This window comes from Peromyscus eremicus, chromosome 2 (genome assembly GCF_949786415.1).
Source record: "Peromyscus eremicus chromosome 2, PerEre_H2_v1, whole genome shotgun sequence".
NCBI lineage: Eukaryota > Metazoa > Chordata > Mammalia > Rodentia > Cricetidae > Peromyscus > Peromyscus eremicus.
Window position 1 is genome coordinate 147,679,646 of NC_081417.1, and position 22,974 is coordinate 147,702,619.

The window sequence follows — 22,974 nt, forward strand, 5'->3', positions numbered from 1 at the left end:
ACCAAAGCCACCCCGATCAAAATACCCCCAGTCCACAAATCGCTGTAAACAAACCCAGATCCAAGACCAACGCTTCTCAGTGGCAGTCGTAGCTGATGACAGTCACCTGCAGCATCGTCCTCAGGGTGAGGCTGAGCAGGGAGCTGGCACCCGGGCAGGGCAGGGCCTCCTGCGGCCGCAGATCTGGGTGGCTGGCCTCAGGAAGATCTGGCCTGTTCAGTGTGACCTGGGAGGTCAGGATCTCCTCTTCTGCCTCCTCCTGAGAGTTTTTCAAATGGTCTCCCAAGACAGAACTGTTCTCCTGTCTGCTGGTGGCAGCTGGAATGGACTTCCCCTATCTGGGGCAGCTGCCTGTTCTCTCTGCCCGTTGTGCCTAGGGCTGGGCCATTAGTGATGCTCCAAGAAACAGCTAAGGCCAGGCAAGGAGGGTGGCCCATCTCTTCCCTTCATATTATTTTTCCTGGAAATGTTTCTTGGCTCTGGCCAGCTCAACCTTCCCAGAAGGAGTTGGAGAGAAAAGGCTTCTGGCTTCCAATGGGACACATCGCGTGGATCTCCCAAGCCCTTTTCTTTTCTCCCCTAAGAACCATCGCTGCTCTCCTTATGAGAATCCTCTTTGAACAAATAGTCCTTGCCTGTCCCGCCCCCTCCCAGATCCAGCTGCGTGTTCCCCCCATTCCCTTTTCATTCCTTTGACTTGCATGGGTTCTTGGTGTCGTCTCGTTGGCTAGAGTGCTGCTACTTGGTTCTTCCTGTTGCCTTGTGGCCTCCGGGCAGGTGGCTGGCCCTGCAGTGGACAGGGCAGCAGAGGGACCGACGTACGGGGCTGAGGAGGCGGCGTGGAGGAAGAGGCGAGCCGAGGCAGGCGAACGTCAAACCTCCACAGACTGAATCTGGTTCATCTGGGCCCGCATCACCTGGATACTGTTCAGGATTTTTTTCTGGTGGCCAGCTAGGGTGACCCCAACCCGGAGAATGTCCCTTTGGGAGAGATGGACACAGTTAGGAAAATGTGTGTGTTGAGGGGGGGAGGGTGGACCAGCTGCATTAACTTCCCCAGGTCCTTAGTGCTGAGGGATAGGGAAAGGATGTGGGGATGGGCAAAGGGTGTCAAAGCTGGACTGAGAGATTCTGGGGCCAGATCAGCCAATGGGGAGGCAGGGGGCCCTTCTGCCTTCTGCCATCAGGAAGCAGGGCTGGGCTTGTCTTGGCTGCATACCCATTTCCTTGATGCTTCTTCACTAAACCCAGGTTTGCAGATAAAAAAAAAATCTTCCCAGACTTCTGGGATTTGCCCAGCCAGAAAGCCAAGAGGCACCAGGCAGACCCAGCTCCAGATCTGGATGTGTATTACTCCTTAGTCCCTGCCATCCCTGCTGGGTCACTCACACTCCAATGTTCCCCATTCGGCTGGTAGGGCGGGTGGGGAGGAGGTGTCACCAGGGCTGGGTGGAGGCCGCTAGGTACTCACTCCATCATCATCTGAGATACAACGTCGAAGGAGGTGAAGCCGGCATTGGCGAAGCTCTCCTTGTACTGGCTCATCTTGATGGCTTCCAGCCACTCGTCCACTGTGTTAAAGCTGGTGTAGTCGGGGATCGTGCGGTCCAGCAGTGGCAAGTTGATGCTGGGGGAGGGGCAGGGGACAGGGATGGTCACGGCACACGGTGACAGCCAGATGGCAGATGGGAAAGAATGCGTGTGGTACCTGTGTGGTTATCTCTGTGTGAGCACAGGTGAGTGTGCAGGCGTTTACGTGTGAACGTGGACCTGAGTTAGAACTTGTACAAGTGAGTATCTATGAGTGCCTGGGGAACTGGGGAAGCTGGGGAGGCTCTGGGAACCCCAATTATAGAAGGGACTGTGGTTGGACAATGGTGTCAGCTCGTCCCTGCTTCCTCCCCTGGAGTCATTTTTCATCTTTCTCTGACCCTGGTAATATGCTTCCGGTATACAGACTGCACTACCAGACCCACATGTAGACAAGGCTCAGAGCTAATGGGGACAGGCAGGGTGTGCACAGGTCTCATAAGGGGAAGGGCTCCATGGCTTCATCTAGAACAGCAGTTCTCAACCTGGAGGTCGTGACCCCCTTGGGGTCAAATGACCCTTTCACAGGGGTCACCTAAGACCATCGGAAAACACAGATATTTACATTATGATTTATAAAAGTAGCAAAATTACAGTTATGAAGAAGCGATGAAATAATTTGGTTGGGGGGGTCCCAACACAAGGAAGTCTATTAAAGGGCTGCAGCATCAGGAAGGTTGAGAACCACTGCTCTAGAGTAGAGAATGGCTGGTCCAGGGTCAAGGTGAGGTGTAACAGGTACAGGCTAGCACAAAGACCTCATGGCCACAGAAGGACTTTGACTCAAGGAATCTCCAGGTATGGCTGGCCTTGGTGGTGAGGCATCTGGTTGCACACTCTCCTCCTAAACCCTGAAGGACTGAGGGTCCCTGAGAGCGGGGCCAGCAGCTATGTGACCTGTGAAAGCCACGTGACCTGTGTGACAGCTGTCCTTGGGTTCCACAGAGTAAGAGCGAGCAGGGTCAGCAGCTGCATGACCTGTAACAACCACCTCTGGAAGGCAACAATGAGGCAAATCTAATGGAGCATGCCCTGGGACCTCAGAAAGGAAGGCCCAGGGTCCCTGAGCCCTGTCCTGGGGCTGAGCTGGTATTTCCACCCTGGGGGCATGTATGTGGTGGGTATGTCCTGAATGGGGGCATGTATACATTGGTGACTATGTAGCTGTGAGTGTGTGTGTGTGTGTGTGTGTGTGTGACCAAGCATGAATGCTTGTGCCTAGCTCTATGTATGCAGGATTTTGTGCAAGTGGTGTGTGTGTGTGTGTGTGTGTGTGTGTGTGTGTGTGTGTGTGCATTTGTTTTTTTGTTTTTTTGACACAGGATTTCTCTGTGTAGTTTTGGTGCCTGTCCTGGATCTCGCTCTGTAGACCAGGCTAGCCTCGAACTCACAGAGATCCGCCTGCCTCTGCCTCCCGAGTGCTGGGATTAAAGGCGTGTGCCACCACTGCCCGGCTTGTGTGTGCATTCGTACAAGTGCCAATGAGGGCACAATGGACACCAAGAGGCCCAGCTCGGGTGTGAGGAGAGGAAGGAAGAACAGGGGGCAGAATCCATGCTGAGCACAGCCGGCCACCACTGTGACTCTAGACTGTAGGAAGGCTTCCTGAATGCTGTCCTCTTTAACCATGCTTTACAAGGGTCTTCCTCCACCACCCCAGACTGCCACCAGGTGGGGCCTGGACAGTACCCAGAGGAGATGGGTGGGGCTAAAATGAATCATACCCAGAAGCAAGGGCTTTGAGACAGGGGTGGGGCCAGGGTGGCCGTACCCAGAGGATAGGGGCGCCATGGCTTTGAGGCTGTTGGGGTTTCGGATCATCTTGTCCAGCGTGTTGACAATCTGGCCGAACTTGGGCCGATGGTTGCGGTCCTTCTGCCAGCAGTCCAGCATGAGCTGGTGCAGGGCGCTCGGGCAGTCCATGGGCGGAGGTAGCCGGTAGTCCTGTTCAATGGCGTTGATTACCTGGGGGATCACAGAGGCAGAGTGGGCCGGGGTGGTTGGGGTGAGGACTTCAGCCCCCTGCCAGGAACATTTATCCTTGGAGCATTGCAGGCTTGACCCATGGGGACTCCTCGACCTCCTGTGGCTGCCTTGGGTCCCACCCCCCCACCCCCCCACCCCCCCCGCAGGTCTGTCTCCTACGCCCCTCTCTCTGCCAACCTTGGATACCCAGTAACCTCAGGTAGCTTGTCTTCAAGACCTATCCTGTGCTGGGCTGTCCCAGCTCTTTGTTCTCACCATCCGTGAGCCCCCTGCTGGCTCTCATGGCTGTGGACATCCCTGCTGGCCTGATGTTTGACTCTAGGGTAGCCATATTCTCAATCTGAGTGCTCACAGAGATCTGGGCAGAGATCTAGGCCCTGAGCTGGCTGGTGATCTTAGAGCCAATACCTTCCCCTCTGTCAGAAATAGGAGGCCAAACATGGCTTCAGTCCGCTCTGCCACCATGGTAAGATTCATCTTCTGGAACTTGACCCTCTCCTGTGTATTTGTGTGACTGAAAATCCCTGGGGTGACTTCAAACTCCTCCCCTGAAGCCCGCTACCGTGTGGATCTCAAATGTCACTCAAAGACCCTTGTTCTGAAGGAAGGCTTGGTCCTCAGCCTGGAGCACTACTTGAGAGTGGTAGATCTTTTAGGGGTGGGGCCTAGTGGGAGGAAGGTAGACTGCTGGAGGCATGCCCTGGGAGGGGAAGCTGGGATGCTGGGCCTTCTGCTCCATTCTCCTTGCTTCCTGGGCGCTCTAAAAAGAATAGCACCCTTCACATTCTCACCATCATGTACTGTCCCCCAAGAAATGGGCCAGCCGGATACAGACCGGAACTGTGTGCACTCAAACAAACCTTTCTTCCCGTTAGGTTCATCATTTCAGGCATCTTGTTACAATGACAGGAAGCTGACCCACACAAAGCCTCCCCAAGCTTTCTGACCAAGTTTCCAGTCCAGGCTCCCAGCCCCGCCTCTCAGCCTCACCCCTGCACCTTTTCAAGAGCTAATCTTCCCACTGCATGTCCCCACTCCCCGAGTGCTACTGGCTCTGTGATGACTTCCTGGCTGACCTTGTCCCGACTGCCCTGGCCTCCACACCTACAGGGCTAGACACCTGTGCTCTGCACTTTAGCATCCGACCACAGCAGTCCCCTGATGCTTGCAGCTGGGTCTCTGAAAAATCATCTTGGGGCCAATGAGAGGGCTCAGCAGGGAAAGGCGCTTGCTGGCAAAGACCTAGAACCCGCATGGTGGAAGCAGAGAACTGATTCCCACAGGTTGTCCTCTGGCTTTCATACATGCACCATGATGCTTTGGCACGTGGGGGATGGGCAGGTGACCTCTCTAGTCCCCCTCTTCAAGAGTAAGGTTCATCAGCCTGGCAGCCAGGCCTTCAACCCCAGGGAATTCAGCACAAGGCCAGGAGTCCCTGGTCTTGCCCTCCTCAACCCGCCAGGCCAACAAGGCCCTGCCCACATCCTGGAGACTCACATCCTGGTTGGTCATGTCCCAGTAGGGCCGTTCCCCGTAGGACATCACCTCCCACATGACAATGCCATAGCTCCACACATCACTGGCTGAGGTGAATTTCCGGTACTGGATGGCTTCCGGTGCTGTCCAGCGGATGGGGATCTTCCCACCCTGGGGGGCAGAGAGAAGAAAGAGGTTGACGGGTGGGATGGTGACCTGTCTGACTTCTCCTCTCCATACTCCCCACACTGTGCTCTGTCAGATCCCAGGAAGAACCTCATTGGTTCCCAAACTCCTCAGTTGCTCCAACCACAGGACATTTGCATATGCTGGTCCCTCTGCTGGAAGTGCCGTTCCCCACACTGCCATCTGGATTCCACCTTTTCATCCTTGAGTCCCCAAAAAACCTTTCCCTGGTTCTCAGGGAGTTTCTGGTCCCCCAGATTCCACAGTGCGCTCATGTCTCTCTTGCCTTCCATGGCTCCCAGCCCTTCCCTCCCTTGCGCTCATCATCTCATCTCCCCGCCTCAGCAGCCCAGGCGATCCAAGAACCCAGGAGGCTTTCTGTGTGACCCTTCCTGTCTCCAGGGCCCAGTGAATGCTTGACCTGGGCAGGTGAGTGGATACACAGAGCTTGCAGAGATGGCTACGCCTAGGAAGCCTTGCTGTCCCCTTACCAGAGCGCTGGTATAGGTGGGGTCAGAGGTGTCGTCCTCCAGGAAGCGTGAGAGCCCGAAGTCAGACACCTTGCAAACCAGGTTGCTGTTGACGAGGATGTTGCGTGCAGCGAGGTCACGGTGCACGTAGTTCATGTCTGCCAGGTACTTCATGCCGGCTGCAATGCCCCGCAGCATGCCCACCAACTGGATGACTGTGAACTGCCCGTCATTTTGCTTTGGGGAGGGTGGAAAATAGAGTCAATGGAAGAGCGGGTGTCAGAGCTCTGGAATGTCTCACAATGGCAGGTGTCTGTCACCTTTGTACACTCTGTGGGAAGGACTCAGACACCCAGGAACCCCAGAGTGGTCTGGAGAGAATACCAGCCTTGGAGTAAGCGTACACAGACTGACCCTGACTCTGTTTTCCTGGTAGTGCAAGCTTGGACATATGACCCACTCTCTCTGAACCTAACCGCTCACCTGTTAAACAGCCAAAACATGTGTCTCTAAGGGCTGCTCTGACTTAAACAGAAAGGTACATGGAAGGTGCTGGGACCAACTTCATAAGCATTTGTTGAGTGACAGCTGGCCCAATAGCATGCTCCTGACCCCCAGGCCAGTGCTCTCTTGTCTTGATGGCTCACTGTGCTGTCCTGAGGGGATTCATCTGCTGGCCTTATACTTTTGATTTTTCTCCCTTATCTTATGCAACTCTGGAGAGCTATGAAGTCTGGTGAACACCCTGGATGGGGTGTCAACACCCCTGGCTGTGGTCTGGGCTCTCCCTTTGGCCCTTGATGCTTCTTATCTCTGAACTCTATTCTGCTGTGTAATAAGAATGCCTCTTGAGCATGAAAGGGCAGGCACCTCGGGTTGTACAACCCTGAGGGAATGCCTGGGCTTCCCAGGGAACCACACTGACTCTGAGATTGCTTCTGAGCTGAGTGGGAAGGAGCTCTGGGATTGATTAACAATGCCTGTCAGGGTAACGCAATGGAAGGTGGTGGTGGCCAGTAAGCCATTCCTGATCAAGAATTTTCTTAAGATCCAATGAAGTTATGCGCAGCAGCCCTTTTCCTACCCTGTTCACACCCCCTAGGGCTCTCCCTACCCGGAGGAAGGAGTCCAGGGAACCATTCTCCATGAACTCAGTGATGATCATGACAGGTGTGCTCTTGGTAACAACCCCTTCCAGGTGGATGACATTGGGGTGGTCGAACTGGCCCATGATGGATGCCTCACTCAGGAAGTCCCGGCGCTGCTTCTCCGTGTAGCCCGACTTGAGGGTCTTGATGGCTACAAAGATCTCTCTCTTGCCTGGCAGCTTCAAATGGCCACTGCATACCTCACCAAACTCCCCTGGGATAGACACATTGAGACAGGCATAGTGTCACGTGTCAGGTGAGAAGTGTCACCTCCCTGTCGCCTATCACTCCCATTGTGGGTGTTTTATGATCTCATTCTATCAACACAGGATCCCATTGTGAATGTGGGGCCTAGAGAAGGCCCAGCCATCTTTGGGAAGGTGGGTTCTTCATGGCTGCTTTGGGGTGTCTGGAGACAAGGACATGGGGAGATTTGGGGAGATGGGGACAAGACCGTGGTGGATGATGGAAAGGACAGAGCTAGGCTCCAGATCCAGTTCAATCTCCAACTTGCTATGCCTCATGCCAGCCTCAGTTTCCCCTCTGTGCATGTGATTTTTTTTTTTTTTTCATTTTTCGAGACAGGGTTTCTCTGTGTAGCTGTGCGCCTTTCCTGGAACTCACTTGGTAGCCCAGGCTGGCCTCGAACTCACAGAGATCTGCCTGCCTCTGCCTCCCAAGTGCTGGGATTAAAGGCGTGCGCCACCACCGCCCAGCTCATGTGATGGTTTTACAGGATGACCTCTAAGGATCCTTTTTACTTGGGAATTCTGGATCTTTAGGAGGGTCCTTTGTTTCCCTTGATCTTCAACTTACCATCAACTCCAGGGTCACACTGTGGTTGCCCACCCATGGCCAAAGTCATGGTACCCTGAGGCATTTGCCACCTACCTGCTCCGATCACCTGCTCAATCTTGACACAGGAGATGTCAATTTCCTTGGCAAACTCCCGGACTGCCTCATTAGGGTCTTCATAGGTGAAAGGGTCAATATAGATCTTCATGCCTGGGGTCACTGGGGGACAAGACCAGGCTGGGTTATAAGGACAGGCTTGAGAGGCACATAAATGGAAAAAAGGCAGGCAGCCCCCTCCCCCTGCCCCCAGGGAAAGGATGCTCCTATATGGCCCCCATAGGAACTGGGAAACTCCTTTCTGGTCACCTGACTTCTAGGTCTCACTGAGTTGATGGGCAGCAAGTAGAAAGGTAGGGGGAACAGAGATCAGAAAAGTGACAAATAGGTTCTAGTCTTGTTCCAAGATCACAGATCACTCCTAGCTTTTTGGAGCAGCTAAAAGACTGCTGTGATTGACTAGTGATGTCTGGTTTTGGCAAGGGCATAGACTAAAAGGCTGGATAGGTTTACTGCCCTGTGATACAGAATCCAGGTACAAGGACAAGAAACAGGAAGTCATAAAAAGTCATAAACAAAAAGAGGACTTGGAAGATGGTTCAGTCAGTGATGAGCCTGCCACTCAAGCACAAGGACCTGAGTTCAGATCTCTGATACCCATGTTAAAGCCAGGGCAGTAGTATAATCATGTAATTCCAGCATTGGGGTTTGGGGGAAGTGGATGGAGGTGGGTGGATCCCTGAAGCTCAATGCCAGCTAGCTTAGTCGGATTAGTGAGCTTCAGGCTCAGTGAGACCCTGTCCCCCAAAATAAAGGTTGGAAACGTGACACCTCAGCACTCACAAGCATGCATACGTACATCTACATGAATAGCCAGGCACGCGTGCGCGCACACACACACACACACACACACACACACACACACACACACACACACACACAGAGCCAGGTCCATGAGCCTCACTTACCACATCTTGAGTATCCTATACTCTTGCATCCTCTCTTGAGCATCCTATACTCTTGCATCCTCACTAGCTAAGCCTCAAGCCTTTCTGGATCCCTGGATTCCTTGGTGACCAGCCTGAAGTCAAACCCAGGACGTACTCATTTTATTCCTGACCTGCTGTCAGTGTATATGTGTGGATTCAGAAAGAGAAGAAGGTGTCTGGACATCAAAGTCCCCTTCTGACCAATGATGAGTCAGTGAACTGCTGTGATGGAAGGAAAGGCCATCACTTTGTCTTCCTCTTCCAACTTGGTATTCCAAAACCCAGGCCTTCCTCTGGGCTCCCCAGCTCCCCACTCTCATTCTCCTCTGTGCTGAAAGCTGTTACTGGAGGCAGCCGTTCTAGGACTCAGAAGTTGGAGTCCCTGGGTCCTCATAGGTCACCAACCCAGCTCAGCTGTGTGGCCCTAGAACCATTTGATGACTGTTCTCTGCTTCTACTTCCAACATCCCATGAATCTGGGAGTCAGAGCCTGCAGTACAGGCCCTTCTGCTCGCGTGACAAATAAAGTTTTATTGGAATACAGCCATGCTCATTGATTTTATACCAGGGATGCAGGGTGGAACACTAGAAGAGACCCACAAAAACTAAACAGCTCAGCATATGGCCAACCTTAGCTCTAATACATTAGCTATGTTTGTGACTCGGTGTGTGTGTGTGTGTGTGTGTGTGTGTGCGCGCTAAGCTGGCCCTTTCAGTCAGGGGTTATAAATCTGAGTCTATAAGCCTTTTGGCAGCCCCTGGATAGGTTTTGAGAGGACCGAAGACCCCTAGGAATAAAATGTACTTATTATGATGGGCTTTTTTTTTTTTTTATTAAAATAGTAATTCATGAGTTGGCAAGATGACTCACTGGGTAAAGAGCTTGCTGCATGAGCATGACAACCAGAGTTTGACTTCTGGAAACCATGCTAAAAAAATAAAAATAAAAAGCCAGATGTGGGAGTATACATCTCTAATCCCAGCACTTCCACAGAGAGATAGGAGGCAGAGAATAGGGAACAGCCTGGAAGTTTGTGGGCCAGCTAGCTTGGAGCACGCAGCACGGCGGAAGCAGTATGAGAGGTCCTGCCTCGGTGAGGTGGAAGGATAGAGCCGACTCCTAAAACTTGCCCTTTGACCTCCACATGTGTGTAGGTGTATGTCAATGCTTAAACATAGTCATCCATCTACACACAACAATAACAAATAAAAACTAGAGAATAGAACTGGGCTGTGTTATTTTTAAAAAGAAATGTACAAAGTCCAAAATTGCGGTAATAAATATGATAAAAAAAAAAAAGTATCCCTGAGTATAGATGTCTAGATTTTTCTGTTGCAGAATGTTATAAATGGGGATGGGGAGATGGGTCCGTGGTACAAGCACTTGCCTTGTGAGTGTGAAGACCTGAATTTTATCCCCAGAACCTGCACAAGGGCTGGATCCAGCAGCATCTATAACCCTGGCGCTCCTATAAGGAGACAGCAGGAAGAGACAGACAGGGAGCTCCCCGGAAAGCTAGTGGGCCAGCAAGCATGGGTCATGCAGCTGAAAAACGAGAGACTGTTTCAAAGTAGAAATGAAGCCCATCATCTAAGGTTATCCTCCATCCTCTACACATACACTGTGGCATGTGTGTGCCTGCATTTACACACATGCACATACATGCACATTACACACACACACACACACACACACACACACACACACAGAGTTTTTTTTTTTTTTTAAAGAACCTTATAAGGCTGGAGAGATGGCTCAGCAGTTAAGAGTGCACACTGCTCTTGCAGGGGCTCTGAGTTTGGTTTCTAGCACCCATGTTGGGTAGCTCATAACCACCCATAACTCCAGCTCCAGGGGATCTGGTGCCCTCTTCTGGCCTCCACAGGCACCTGCACTCATGTGCACATATCCCAAAACACACACACACACACACACACACACACACACACACACACACACACACCACACACACACACAGAGTTCTCCTGGCCATATGATACAAAACTTTCAATAGAGTTGTACAGGAGCCCAAGATTTCACAAAGACAGTAAGAAACACCAGCCAAGACCGAGTGCCTGGGAGGAGAGCTGGGCACGGGCTCACATCTCACTGCTTCTCTCCCTGGCACACGTTTCAGATCTCTGCACACAATAGATGCTCCAAGTCTGGGGAGCTGAGGATCCAGGCAACAAAGATGAATTATGGTAACAGCAGCTGTCACTTGCTGAGCCTTTATCTGAGCCTGACACTGGGCCAGACTCTTTGCATGTATTTCCTTATCTCTCCCTCGTCCTCCCAGGAGCTGTGAGACAGAACTGTAGCTCCGTGAAGCCAGTCACTCAGGCCAAGGCCACATGTCTTGGAGCCCCAAGGTCTTTCAGATTTGAGCACAGGTGTGGTACTTTTTCTTCCTCTTTTTTAAAAAGATACTTATTATTTTTAATTATGTTTAAGTGTTGTATCCAAATATGGTGCACATGAGTGCTGGTGCCTGAGGATGCCAGAGGTAACAGATTCCCTGGAGCTGGAGTTACAGACAGTTGTGAGCCACCTGACGTGGATGCTGGGAACTAAACTCCTGGATGTCTGGAGGAGCAGCAAGTGCTCTTAACTGCTGAGCCATCTCTCCAGTCCCAAGCCTGATTCTTATATTTATGGGACCAGGGATTGAACCCAGGGCCTTGTGCATGCTAAGCAAATGCTCTATGACAGATATAGAGATTCCCCAAGACCTCAAGAATGGCTCTGTTTTTCTAAAAACATTATTTTATAGGTATGGTTGTTTTTTGCCTGCATGTAAGTTTGTGCACCGCATGTATGCAGTAGCAATGGAAGCCAGAACGAGGGCGTCGGATCCCTGGAACTACAGTTAGAGTTTGCACTGCTATGTGGGTATTGCAGAACCTGAGGTCCTCTGCAAGAGCAGCCAGTGCTCTTAACTGCTGAGCTGCTGCTCCAGCCTCGGGGATAGTTCTTAGTCACAACTCTCATTCCTGCTGGCCCTGGCACAGGCTTCCCTAACCTGGAGTATGAGCCACATCTCCTTCCTTCCAAGTCAGGCTCCTCAGAGCCTGGAGAAGCCATTTTTTTTGCTTAGACTCAATACCATGGGTCATGGTGCCTGGCTTTCAGCTTCTTGAGTTTCAGTACAACTTGGGGAGATCCTTTCTGACAGGCCATCTGAGGAGGGGAGGGCAGGAATGAGGTCACTCCAGGAGCAAAGGAGACTCAGCAAAAGTCGGCACCTCTATGGGCAGCAGCCAGAGGCCATCCCCAGCCGGGAGCATGTCAGGATGACTGGGGACAGAGGCAGGCACCTCTGCCTGGTACTGCAAGTCACTGGAACATAACCCTGGGGAGGAATGGATGGAGGTTTGTGGAGACTAGTTAGTTCTTCTGAGAGATTAAAGAACAAACCCAGTCCTCCTACCTGTCTTTCTACGCGGCCTCTCCCTGTCACACACGCTCCTGCCATGAAATCCTCTACCACAGGGCCTTCAGCAGAACAGCTGATTGAGAGTTTGATTAACCTCCTTTCTCGACACATGATGCAGCCTCGGGTGTTTTGTGACAGCAGCAAACAACAGACTGCTAACACTAGTTAATAAGAGCCCTTTCCCGCCGGGCGGCGGTGGCGCATGCCTTTAATCCCAGCACTCGGGAGGCAGAGCCAGGCAGATCTCTGTGAGTTCAAGGCCAGCCTGGTCTACAGAGTGAGTTCCAGGGACAGGCTCCAAAGCTACACAGAGACAGAGAAACTCTGTCTCGAAAAACCAAAAAAAAAAAAAAAAAAAAAAAGAGTCCTTTCCCAGGGGCTCTAGGCACACCTCATCCCTTCTTGCTTCTGAAGTCGTGTTGTTATTACCCCCTCAGGACACTTCCTCTTCCTCCCTGAGACCATATCAAATGCCACCTCCTCTGTGAAGCCTGACTGGACTTCTCCAGAAGCATCTGTGGCCTTTCTTAGGTACCACAGCCCTGTCTCCACTGTCAGTCTATGACCTCAGCGTCTGGGACTTTTCTATTCTGGTGTACAGTTTCCAAACACCCATGCCCACAGCTCCCTGGATCCCCTTTCTGGAACTCTATGGTGCCTGGGGATGTTTTACTTTCTCCCCCAGGAAAGTAGAGGCAATTCTATCTTGTTCTAGACTGGTATACAACAAACACTCAAAGAATGCTTATTGCAAAATCACAGTGGTTCACTTATGAATCTTCTTCTCATTTGGGGCCATGAGTACCTTTGAGAATTTAGTGAAGGCCACAGTTCCACCCCTTGGAGAAGGATTCCCACGGGTGTGTACACTCCCATATTCCACATGCAATACTGGACTTCACGGGCCATGGTGAGCTCCCATGGTCTAATCCCAAGTTAGAAGCCCTTGCTCTAGTGCTGGACCATGAGTGTGAAGGTGGTATACAGCAGATACTTCATAGACACTTGCTGCATACGCATTCAATGTAGAGTTCTTGGGTATAAATCTGTTCTATAAAGCTGGTAGTTTTAAACCCAGTCATCCCTTCTAATGATCCTTCCAGGTAAAATGCTCTCAGGCTGAACCTTATGACGTTGCTAAGATCTGATTGTGTCTGACCTACAAAAACGGCAACTTCAGCCAGGCAGTGGTAGCGCACACCCTGAATCCCAGAACTCAGGAGGCAGAGGCAGGCGGATCTCTGTGAGTTCGAGGCCAGCCTGGTCTACAGAGTGAGTTCCAGGACCCTATCTTGAAAAATGAAACAAACAAACAAACAAACAAAAATAGCAACATCATCTGGTCTGACTCAATGTTACTCCCCCTGGATGGAAGACTGGTGGTACAGGAAGGTAAAACGACCCACTCAAGGAGACACAGGCACAGCTGACGAACAAGCAGTGGGGTCTGACCCGGCCAGCTCGCAGTTCTCTCTGGTGTCCACCCAGCTGCCAGTTTTCCAGGCACAGCAGATGGCCAACAACTTCATGGCCAGAAAGAACATCTCACAGAACAGCCCCCAGAAGCAAATGCCGGCCTGAGCCTGGGTGAAGACGTCCACAGAGTCAGCAGCAATACTGGGCTGTTGTCTGCAAAGCTAATGGCTGTGAGTGCCACAGACCGCCACCTTGAATCTAGATGGACCTCTCAGGAGACAGGAGGACCAGGCATGCAGAGGCCTGGGTTCACATTCCATCCCTGTGGCTACGCATGCTCACAAGTGAACTACTCCATGAGTTTGAATCCAGGTTCAACCTGTCACTCAACCTCTATCATCATGCTCGCCACAAAATGAGCATAATAAACAATGTCCCTCATTAGGGGACTATGAAGATTAAATGAGAGACTCTCGTGTGTGTGTGTGTGTGTGTGTGTGTGTGTGTGTGTGTGTGTGTGTGTCTTCGCGAGCGTGCACAGGTGCACAGGGACAGGTGCATGTATAAAAGTGTGTGCAGACACCAGAAGACAGCCATGTCTCAGGAGCCACCCATCTTGGTTTTTTTGGAGACAGAGTTCCTCCCTGGCCTGGAATGGGCAGATTAGGCTAGGCTGGCTGGCCAGCAAGCCCCAGAGATCCATGCCCCCTCTTCCCTCCCAGTGCTGGAATTACAATCGGGTACCACATGCTTGGCTTTTTTTTTTTCTCCACAGTTTCTGGGGATCAAATCAGGTTCTCATGCTTCACTACGAGAACCATTTCCACAGCCCTGGAGGAATTTTCTAAAGGACTTAGCATCTCACAGACATATAGCAACAAATAATTGTCTCATGTAAAGTAGACTTGGCTTTTATTAAATGTTACTATTATAACGACACTATTATCATGCTAAGATCCACCGATTCATCCAAAGGACCCACCATCACTCTTTCTATGGTCTATATAAGGATGTCAAGGCTTAGAGAGGTTCAGTGTTTTTCTCCAGCTCAACCAGCTGGCCAGCGGCAGAGCAGAGATGAGAAATAAGGTCAGCCCCTCTGGCTCCACATCCAGACACCCTAAAACTTGGTCCCCATTCAGCACGTGCATATGGCTGGGAAATAGGAGTCTGTGTTGGTAACTCTGAGCCAGCCACACACATCTCTGGTTCTCCACACTCTCCTTCGTCTTGGCTGTGTAGGGCTGTGGGGGTGGACATGGGATCCGGGACACATCCTGCATGACTCTGAGAGTTCAGAGCAGGAAACAAAAACTCAGTATTAAAGGATATTGATCTCTGAATAAATCCTGGGGTCTATTTTAAAAATAAATCTCAAGCTGGGTGGTGGTGGCACACACCTTTATTCCCAGCACTTGGGAGGCAGAGGCAGACAGATTTCTGTGATTCTGAGGCCAGTCTGGTCTACAGAGTGAGTTCTAGGACAGCCAGGGCTACACAGAGAAGCCCTGTCTCTAGCCCTCCAAACTCTCTCTCTCTCTCTCTCTCTCTCTCTCTCTCTCTCTCTCTCTCTCTATATATATATATATATATATATATATATATATATATATATATATATATATATATATATATACACACACACACACATATCCATTTCCATTTCCTTGTTATTGGCTCAGGCTTCAAATTACCATGCTCCCAAATGGCTCTGGGTGGTAGAGCAGGGGACCTGGCCTTGCTCTGCCTTGGTGGGGTGGACATCACACAAGGAGGTGGTGGGACTTAGGTCCTTCCCAGAGCTTCTGTGAAGTCTGGGTGCTGGAATCTAAACTCACAGTGGGACTGTTACAGGGATTAAATAGTACCCACGCATTGACCATGAAAGCAGGTTTCTGTTTTTGTTGTTGTATGTGTGGGTGCATGTTACACGTATGTGTGCAGGTACCTGTGCATGCATTTAGAGGTCAGAGGTCAACTTCATACACCTTGTTTTTTCACTGACCTGGGGCTTGCTAAGCAGGTTAGGCTGTCTGGCCAGGGAGTCCTAGAGATCTTCTGCACTCACCTCCCCAGCCCAGGCACAGCAAAGAGAGAAATTCCACAGTTTTCACATGGGTGCTGGGGCTTGAACTCAGCTCCTCAGGCTTGAGAGGCAAACACTCTACGCCCCATCTGTCTCCCCAGCCCGTGAAAACAATTCTTCCTATCTTTTTTTAAATGTTTTGCCCACTTGTCATGTTTATGTACCATTTTACACACCCGGTGCCCAAGGAGGCCAGCGAAGGGCTGCTGGATCCCCGGGACTGAAGTCGCAGATGGTTGGGAGCTGCCATGTAGGTGCCAGGACCTAAACCCGCTCCAAACGAGCAGCCGGTGCTCACATCTTCTGTGCCACGTCTCCAGCCCCAACAACACTTAATACACAATGTGTCTACATCTACTCCCATGATGGCGGCTGGAGGAGAGCGTTGCAGTCGTGACTTCTTCCTAACACACCAGTGAAATGTGACTGCCATTTCTCAGTGACCCTTCCCCTGTTGTGATGCTTACGATGGCCTTTCCCATCGCCCTGTTCAGTAGTTACTTGAAGATCTTTTTTTTTTCTTTCTCCTGAGACAGGGTTTCTCTGTGTAGTTTTGGTGCCTGTCCTGGATCTCCCTCTGTAGACCAGGCTGGCCTTGAACTCAGAGATCCGCCTGGCTCTGCCTCCCAGTGCTGGGATTAAAGGCGTGCGCCACCACCGCCCAGCATCACTTGAAGATCTTAATGGAAATGTTAACAGCTTATTTTTATATTTATGTCCAGAGTGATTTCTAAGCCCAGGAGCTTTCTCTTCAAATGTTTTGTGACGGAGTCTGCATTCCGAGGCTCCGCTCTCTCTTGCCCCACCACCAGGCCAGCAGTACAGGGCTGAGGGCTGAGGATGTGGCTCCGTGGGTAGAATGCTTCCTAGCATGCACAGAGTCCTGGGTTCTAACCCTAGCACTACGTAAACTGGGTGTGGTAGTACATGCCTGTAGACCCAGCACTTGGGAGGTGGAGGCAGGAGGATTATAAATTCAAAATCATCTTTGGCTACATGGTGAGTTCAAGAAGAGCCTTGGCCATATGAGACTCAGACATTACACACACACACACACACACACACACACACACACACACACACACACACAGAGGCTGAATCCAACCACTCCCTACCAATGCCCCTGCCCCCTGGTATAGCCACCATGGTATCTGGCTTGCATGGCTCCAGAGCCACCTCCCTGGCTTCTCAGCTTCAGTGTTTTCTCTCTGTTCTCCACACAATACCCAGAGAAGCCTTTGCTGGGACTGTAACAGAAATCAGTCCTTAGCTCAGAACTTGCTGGGGCTCCTCACTTCACTTAGAGGAGAAGCCAAAGTTCCACATGGCTGACAATCACGCCCACCTCCCATTCCCACCCCGACTCCGCCCTAGTCATGCCTGGCCCACCTACAAACCTTTGCACTGGCTATTCCCCTGGCCTTCAGGGCTCTCCCTGGCTATTCCCCTGGCCTTCAGGGCTCTCCCTGGCTACTCCCCTGGCCTTCAGGGCTCTCCCTGGCTATTCCCCTGGCCTTTTAGGGCTCTCCCTGGCTATTCCCCTGGTCTTCAAGGCTCTCCCTGGCTATACCCTGGCCTTCAGGGCTCTCCCTGGCTATTTCCCTGCCCTGCTATGCTCTTCCTTGGAGATATCTGAGCAGCCCACTCTCTGAGTGCCTTTGTGTCTTTGTTCAAATGAAACACTCTTGATAAGGCCCTCACTTAAACCCCCATTTAAGCCCACAACACCCCTGCCCCCTACTCTGGGTCCATCTCCCTATATAGCTCACTCATGTGCGTGGTACCCACTCTGTGCTGGGTGTCCTGTTAGTGGCAGGGAGACACGTTCAGATCTGGAGAAGACCTGCCATATCTGCAGGGAGACCAGGCAAGAGCTAGGACGATGTCCCTGGTAAGACGGGCTAAGACAGGCTGCACTGGCTCAGACTAGGGTTAAGACTGGGATGGGTGGAGTCAGGGAAGGATGGTGATGATGCATGATGAGGTCATCACAGGAAGCGCACATGGAACAGCAGGTGCAAAAGCCACAAAGTGAGAGGCAGCCTGGCACATCCAGGGCCAACGCGGCTTTAGAGAGGGGCAGCAGAGATGACTCAGGGGACAAGGGCACTTGCTGCACATCATGAGGACCAGTGTTCGGATCCCAGCACCCATGTAACAAGCCAGGTGTCCCACAAGCACCTGTCATTCCAGTTCCAAGGGATGTGACGTTCTCTGTGTGGGCATAGGTAGGTGTACCTCCCCCCCACACCCCAACCCTCCATGGCTCATACACTCACAGTCACATATACTCCTGTACACACATACATGCTTAAACACAAATGAATCTTGGAGGAGGAGGAGGAGCAGCAGCAGCTGGAGGGCTTCATGGAGGTGGCAGAGAAGGGCCCCAGGGTGTGTACGTACTGTGGCCGCTGGTGTAGTGCTGCAGCTTGTCGGTGTACTCTGAGTCGGCACGCTCAAACCCCCGTCTTCTAGAACAAGAGCAAAGGGCTGGAGCCACCTGGAGGCACCCAGGGAGGTGGGAGCCACAGTAGGTGATAGGGAGAGAGGGTGGGCAAGCCCTTCAGGCCACTCCCCTGCTGGAGGTGGTGGTGTCTAGGCCTGTCCTTTGTCCTGGCCCTCCTTGTCCTTCCCATTCTCCCTCCTCACACCCAGGCTCGCTCTGTCCCCTGTTCTCTCTGAGGCCAAGTCCCTTTAAGGGAAGATTCTAGTTGTGGCTTCTGATTCCACTAACCTCTGTCTGTCTGTCTGTCTGTCTGAGCTTGCTCTGGTCCTCGGTTGGGAAGTGGGGGGAGGGGGATATCTTTAAGCAGGAAGAGTCTTTGCTTCACATCACGTCCTACAGCCATCAAGGATTGACTCCACCCTCCTGTCTCTGCCTCGCCACCCCCACCCCTGCCCAGCCCCTCCTGGCTAAGCTCCTCCCACATTTTCAGCACTTCAGCCTCTGCCTGGGGAAATGAACAGTATCTTTCTTCATCATCCCCACAGCTCCTAGCATCCTGCCATCATCCTGCCCACTGTTCTGGAACGGTCCTCACTGCTGACGTGACTCAGTGTGCAACCCTGTCCACGTACTTGTCACACACCTGATTCTACTGTATGGGTGGCCGATGGTCTCCTACGGTGTCCTGGCCTACTGGACCCCCCCCCCCCCACTGCCACCAGTAGATCCCAACTACGGAGGACGACCAGGCCCAGAAGCCGCCACCCACCTGTTACATACGATGGCAATGACGACCACAGCGATGAGGAAGACTAAGCCAGCAGCCGAGGAGCCGACGATGAGAGGCAGCTTCTCCTTGATGCTGGTCTGGTACTCGGCTGTAGAGACAGTGCAGTGGTTATCAGCCTGGTTTGGAGACCTGACCCTGCCTCTATCCTCCAGCATGATGGTCTCGGAGGTGACCCCTACACTCCCCGCTTGCTTCTAATCCAGTAACTGCCTCATGCTGAGCAGGAAAGGCGACATGAGAAGGAAATGGCCTCTGACCAGCTTCAATCCTCACTTCTTCATCTATAAAGTGGGCACAGGGACCCCCGCATTCCCATGCTGAGGTGGTAATAAGCAAGAACGGCTGAGGCTCGGCTCCCTGGAAAGGAAGTCTGACCATGCTGGGCAAACAGTCTATCAACTAAGTAATACCTCCAAGATGGGGAGACTGACAGTTCTCACCCCATAGGATTGTGGGTAAATCTCTGACAATACTTGGCTCACAGTGAACACTCAGCCAGCTTGGACTCCCATTGTTACTGTTTGCAGTGTCAATCAGAGACTTCCATAGCAGCCCTGTGATACGCTTTCTACAGTGGCCTCTCATGCTTGAGGAAACCAAGCTTGTGGAGGTCAGAATGGGCCTGAGGCTATCCAGGAAAGAAGAGGTCAAAGCCAGCATGCCAGCTCATCTGCCTGCCCCGAGGCCGGGATGTGAATGACAGCGCACAGATGCACTTGGCATCGGTTGGGCTGGTGCCAGCTGCCCCAGCACCCCATCCATGTTATTATTAAGAAGAGGAGCTTGTCAAGGTCAAGGGGGTGAGGTCATTTTGGGTTCTTAGTGCCTGCACATGGCCTGGCATACAGCAGAGCCCTGGCACAGAACTGTTGAGTTAATAAAGAGGACTTGGGATGGTGCCCAGTCCCTGGCCAGTGAGCTCATCTGACATGAGGGGCACATAGGAAGGGAAGAGGAGCTGCTGGGAAGGGAAGGGCAGAGGGCAGAGGGCAGAGGAAGCAAGTGTTGTAAGCCAGGTGAACATACAGAGAAGCTTTCTATAGTGGGATAGGAATTTATGGTCATCCAGATGAGAGCCAATGTCCACGCTCCATGGCCAGAGGCTAAGAAGCAACACTGAAGTCTAACCATAAGAAAGTGTCCCAGAACTTGGTTGGTGACGGGTCCATGGAAAGGACACTATTTTAAATATATGTGTCCTCAAACCAATTCTGAGCTAGGTCTCTAAGACTCATATATGTTTGATGTTTTTGGTGATGATGGTAACATAATCATCATCTCTTTTATGGACAAAAAGACAGGGCCAGACAGGCCAGGTGACATGTTTTCAGTGACACAGTTAGGGCCAAGCCAGAAGTGGACTGCCATCTGTCTTGCTTCAGAAGTCACACCTCTTTATAATCTACTGTTCCTCAAGATTATTAAAGCAGAAATGGTACTCAGAAACCATATAATCCAGTATTGGAAAACAAACATAGCACATAGGCCCATTCCTTTGTCCAGGGCAGACATTACTAATTTATCCCAGCACTTCTTTCTGCTGAGTTTAGACAGGGTTTCAGAAATCTCAGTCCCATTGCAACTTGCTGGACTTGTAAATGGTTACAATATTTACTATCTCAATTAAGCACAATTCTTTTTTGTTTTATAGATAAAAGTCCAGAGCAGGGAAAGAAAAGGATTCGATTAGCATGGATGTGCAAGTTATGTCTGACCTCCTAAGTATCCCAGAAGAGGAAGCAGTCTCACTGATACGATGGTAATAGAGAAGCAGGGACCTTTGTGGGCCATAGAACCCGAGGCTCAATGGCTAGCTGTGCAGTTTGTATCATGCACAGAGGTTCACATCTGGGAGGAAGGGAGGTGGCCTGCTTTCTGGTCGGCACAGGCTTCCTAGGAATAGGATCCTTCATTCGTGCACTTGCTCAGTGGCTGGTGGGGCTGGTACTTGGCGCTCTCCACTTACCTTCTGTCATGGTTTGGAAGTACATCTTGCCACTGTAGCGCCCATAGCCTGCAACGGTGCGTGCCCGCACCTGGAAGACATAGATGGCGCCGGCTTTGAGGCCCTGCACGGTGACCGTGTTGGTGGGGCTTTTTATGGCTGTGGCGTTGTACTCACTGAGCTCCTGCTGGGGAACAGAGAAGATGGTTACAGAGAGCAGGAGCCTGCCGCCTGCTGCTGCTCCTTGGGGCAAGCCCTTTCCAGTGCCAGGTTACCCAATCACGCCTGTGCCGAGTCACTCAAGAGGGCTTCCCATGGAAGCAAGCATAGCATCCTTCTGTCTTGGATCTGGATAGGTGACCTGCTTTGGCCACTGGAACACTCTAGTAGGCATGAGAATGGGCATGGTGCAGACTCCACATGTGCCTGATGATCTGGCTAGGCTTCTATGCTTCCACCATCTGCCAGGAGAGGGACTTGAACCAGGTTCCAGAACTAGGGAATTGCAGCTGGTTCCTGAACAAAAAATGTGTGGAGACCTTGACCCAACTCTTGGCTGAAAGACAGCCATTTAACTCACTGACTCAAATCTATGAGCAAGTAGCTACCTCTTGTTGTATGCCATGATGTTTGTGGGATTGCTTGTTTTACGGCATTATCTCAGCAAGAGCTGACGAATACACATATGTTGAGTGACCACTGTGCACACATTCTTAGGACTAGACCAAGTTCTTGAAAACTGCAGTATGGAGACCCATTTCATCATTTCTATACCTGGCTCTGCCATGGGCCTTTGTCTGTTTGTTTTGAAACAGGGTCTCATGTAGCCCAGGCTAGCTTTGAACTTGCTATGTAGTAGAGGATGACTGACTTTGATCTTCCTACTTCGACCTCCCAAGTGTTGAGTTTATGGGTGTGCACCATGATGCTCAGTTTTACGTGGGCTCTTTGCATTTTAGCCACACCCCCTACACCTCCATCCTGTGCCTTGATGAGTTTTGCAGATCACCTGCTTGGTCTCAGCACCCTAGGGGGAGGTGAGAACCAAGGCTTGGAGAAGGACAGTGACATTCAAGTCCACACATATTGGTTAGAGGCTCAAAACTGGGCTCCACATGGAGCCACTTCTAGTGCCCAGGACTTTGGGTATATGGGACATAGTGTTTCCATCTTTAAGAGATGCAGATCACCATTCTGACTTTCTAGGTGTTGCCCCAGGCAACCTGAGGAGAACAGGACAAAGACCCAGCTGAGCAGTGGGACTACAGATGGGACAGGGCCTAGACTCAAGTGGTGCACGCTCACACATCTGCCAGCTACTCGGCAAACCTTCCCTGAGCATCTTCCTCATACTGGGCCTTGGCTGAGCACTAGGGTCCCACAGGAGGCTGAGGTGTAAGCCCCAGCCTCAGAGCTCCAACCAGAACAGCTGTGTGGGGGTTCCACCTCTCAAAGAAGGGGAAGCTGATGGACAGCTCTGGGTCCTTTTCCAACACAAAGACACCCAGTCACACATGTTGATCACGTATGTGTGTCAGGTGCACAGAGTCCCAAGTGCATCCCGAGACAGTGAGAGAACAACGTTATCCCCAGCACTGAAGTGAACCTGCTTCCCGGATTCAGACACTGCTCTGCTGCTGGGATCATAAGAGCTGCCTAAGAGGGAAAATTGCTGGATATGAAGTTCTCACAGTGCAAGGGAAGCAGAGAAATCTGAGAGGAGAGACCTGGCCTCAGTGGGGATCCACAGTAAGGTCAGAGAAAGCTCCCTGGAGAATGGAGGGCTCTGGACCGACCTTAAAGAATACACAGGAGCCACACAGGCAAAGAAGGGTCTTCTGGCAGGAAGAGCAGCAGGTGCAAGGGGTAGAGAAGACCCTGGGATACAAGGCTAGAGGGGACAGGCCTGGGAGTGTCTCCTGCTGTGTCCCATGCCAGGGAGCCAGGTTCTTGGGAGGCCCGACAGGAAGCTGCTTTTCCTGGGCCACAACATCTATGCTCTCTTTCAGGGAGCCTCCTGGGTCCCCCAGCTGTGTGTATCTCGTCTTGGAGCCCCAGAACATCCACTGGGTTGCCAGAGGGAGGGGATTTCTACCTCATCCCCTGCATTGTCAACAGAGCTGCATTTTATTCTCCTGCATCAAGACTGGGATT

The 22,974-nt window shown here is 51.6% G+C and overlaps 1 protein-coding gene across 1 annotated transcript in view; it reads right to left on the minus strand.

Annotated features, from left to right (window-relative positions):
- Positions 1–552: 552 nt before the first annotated feature.
- The window catches only part of Ephb2 (EPH receptor B2), a 123,593-nt gene continuing 101,171 nt past the window's right edge, over positions 553–22,974 (minus strand). Inside the window, exons 6-15 of the mRNA XM_059255214.1 lie at positions 20,842–21,004; positions 18,855–18,963; positions 18,043–18,107; positions 7,748–7,870; positions 6,823–7,070; positions 5,730–5,945; positions 5,074–5,223; positions 3,362–3,555; positions 1,472–1,627; positions 553–981 (exon numbers count right to left, since the gene is read on the minus strand). Of these exons, the coding sequence (XP_059111197.1) occupies positions 873–981; positions 1,472–1,627; positions 3,362–3,555; positions 5,074–5,223; positions 5,730–5,945; positions 6,823–7,070; positions 7,748–7,870; positions 18,043–18,107; positions 18,855–18,963; positions 20,842–21,004 (1,533 nt within the window). The 3' untranslated portion in view covers positions 553–872. The remainder of the gene's footprint in view (positions 982–1,471; positions 1,628–3,361; positions 3,556–5,073; positions 5,224–5,729; positions 5,946–6,822; positions 7,071–7,747; positions 7,871–18,042; positions 18,108–18,854; positions 18,964–20,841; positions 21,005–22,974) is intronic.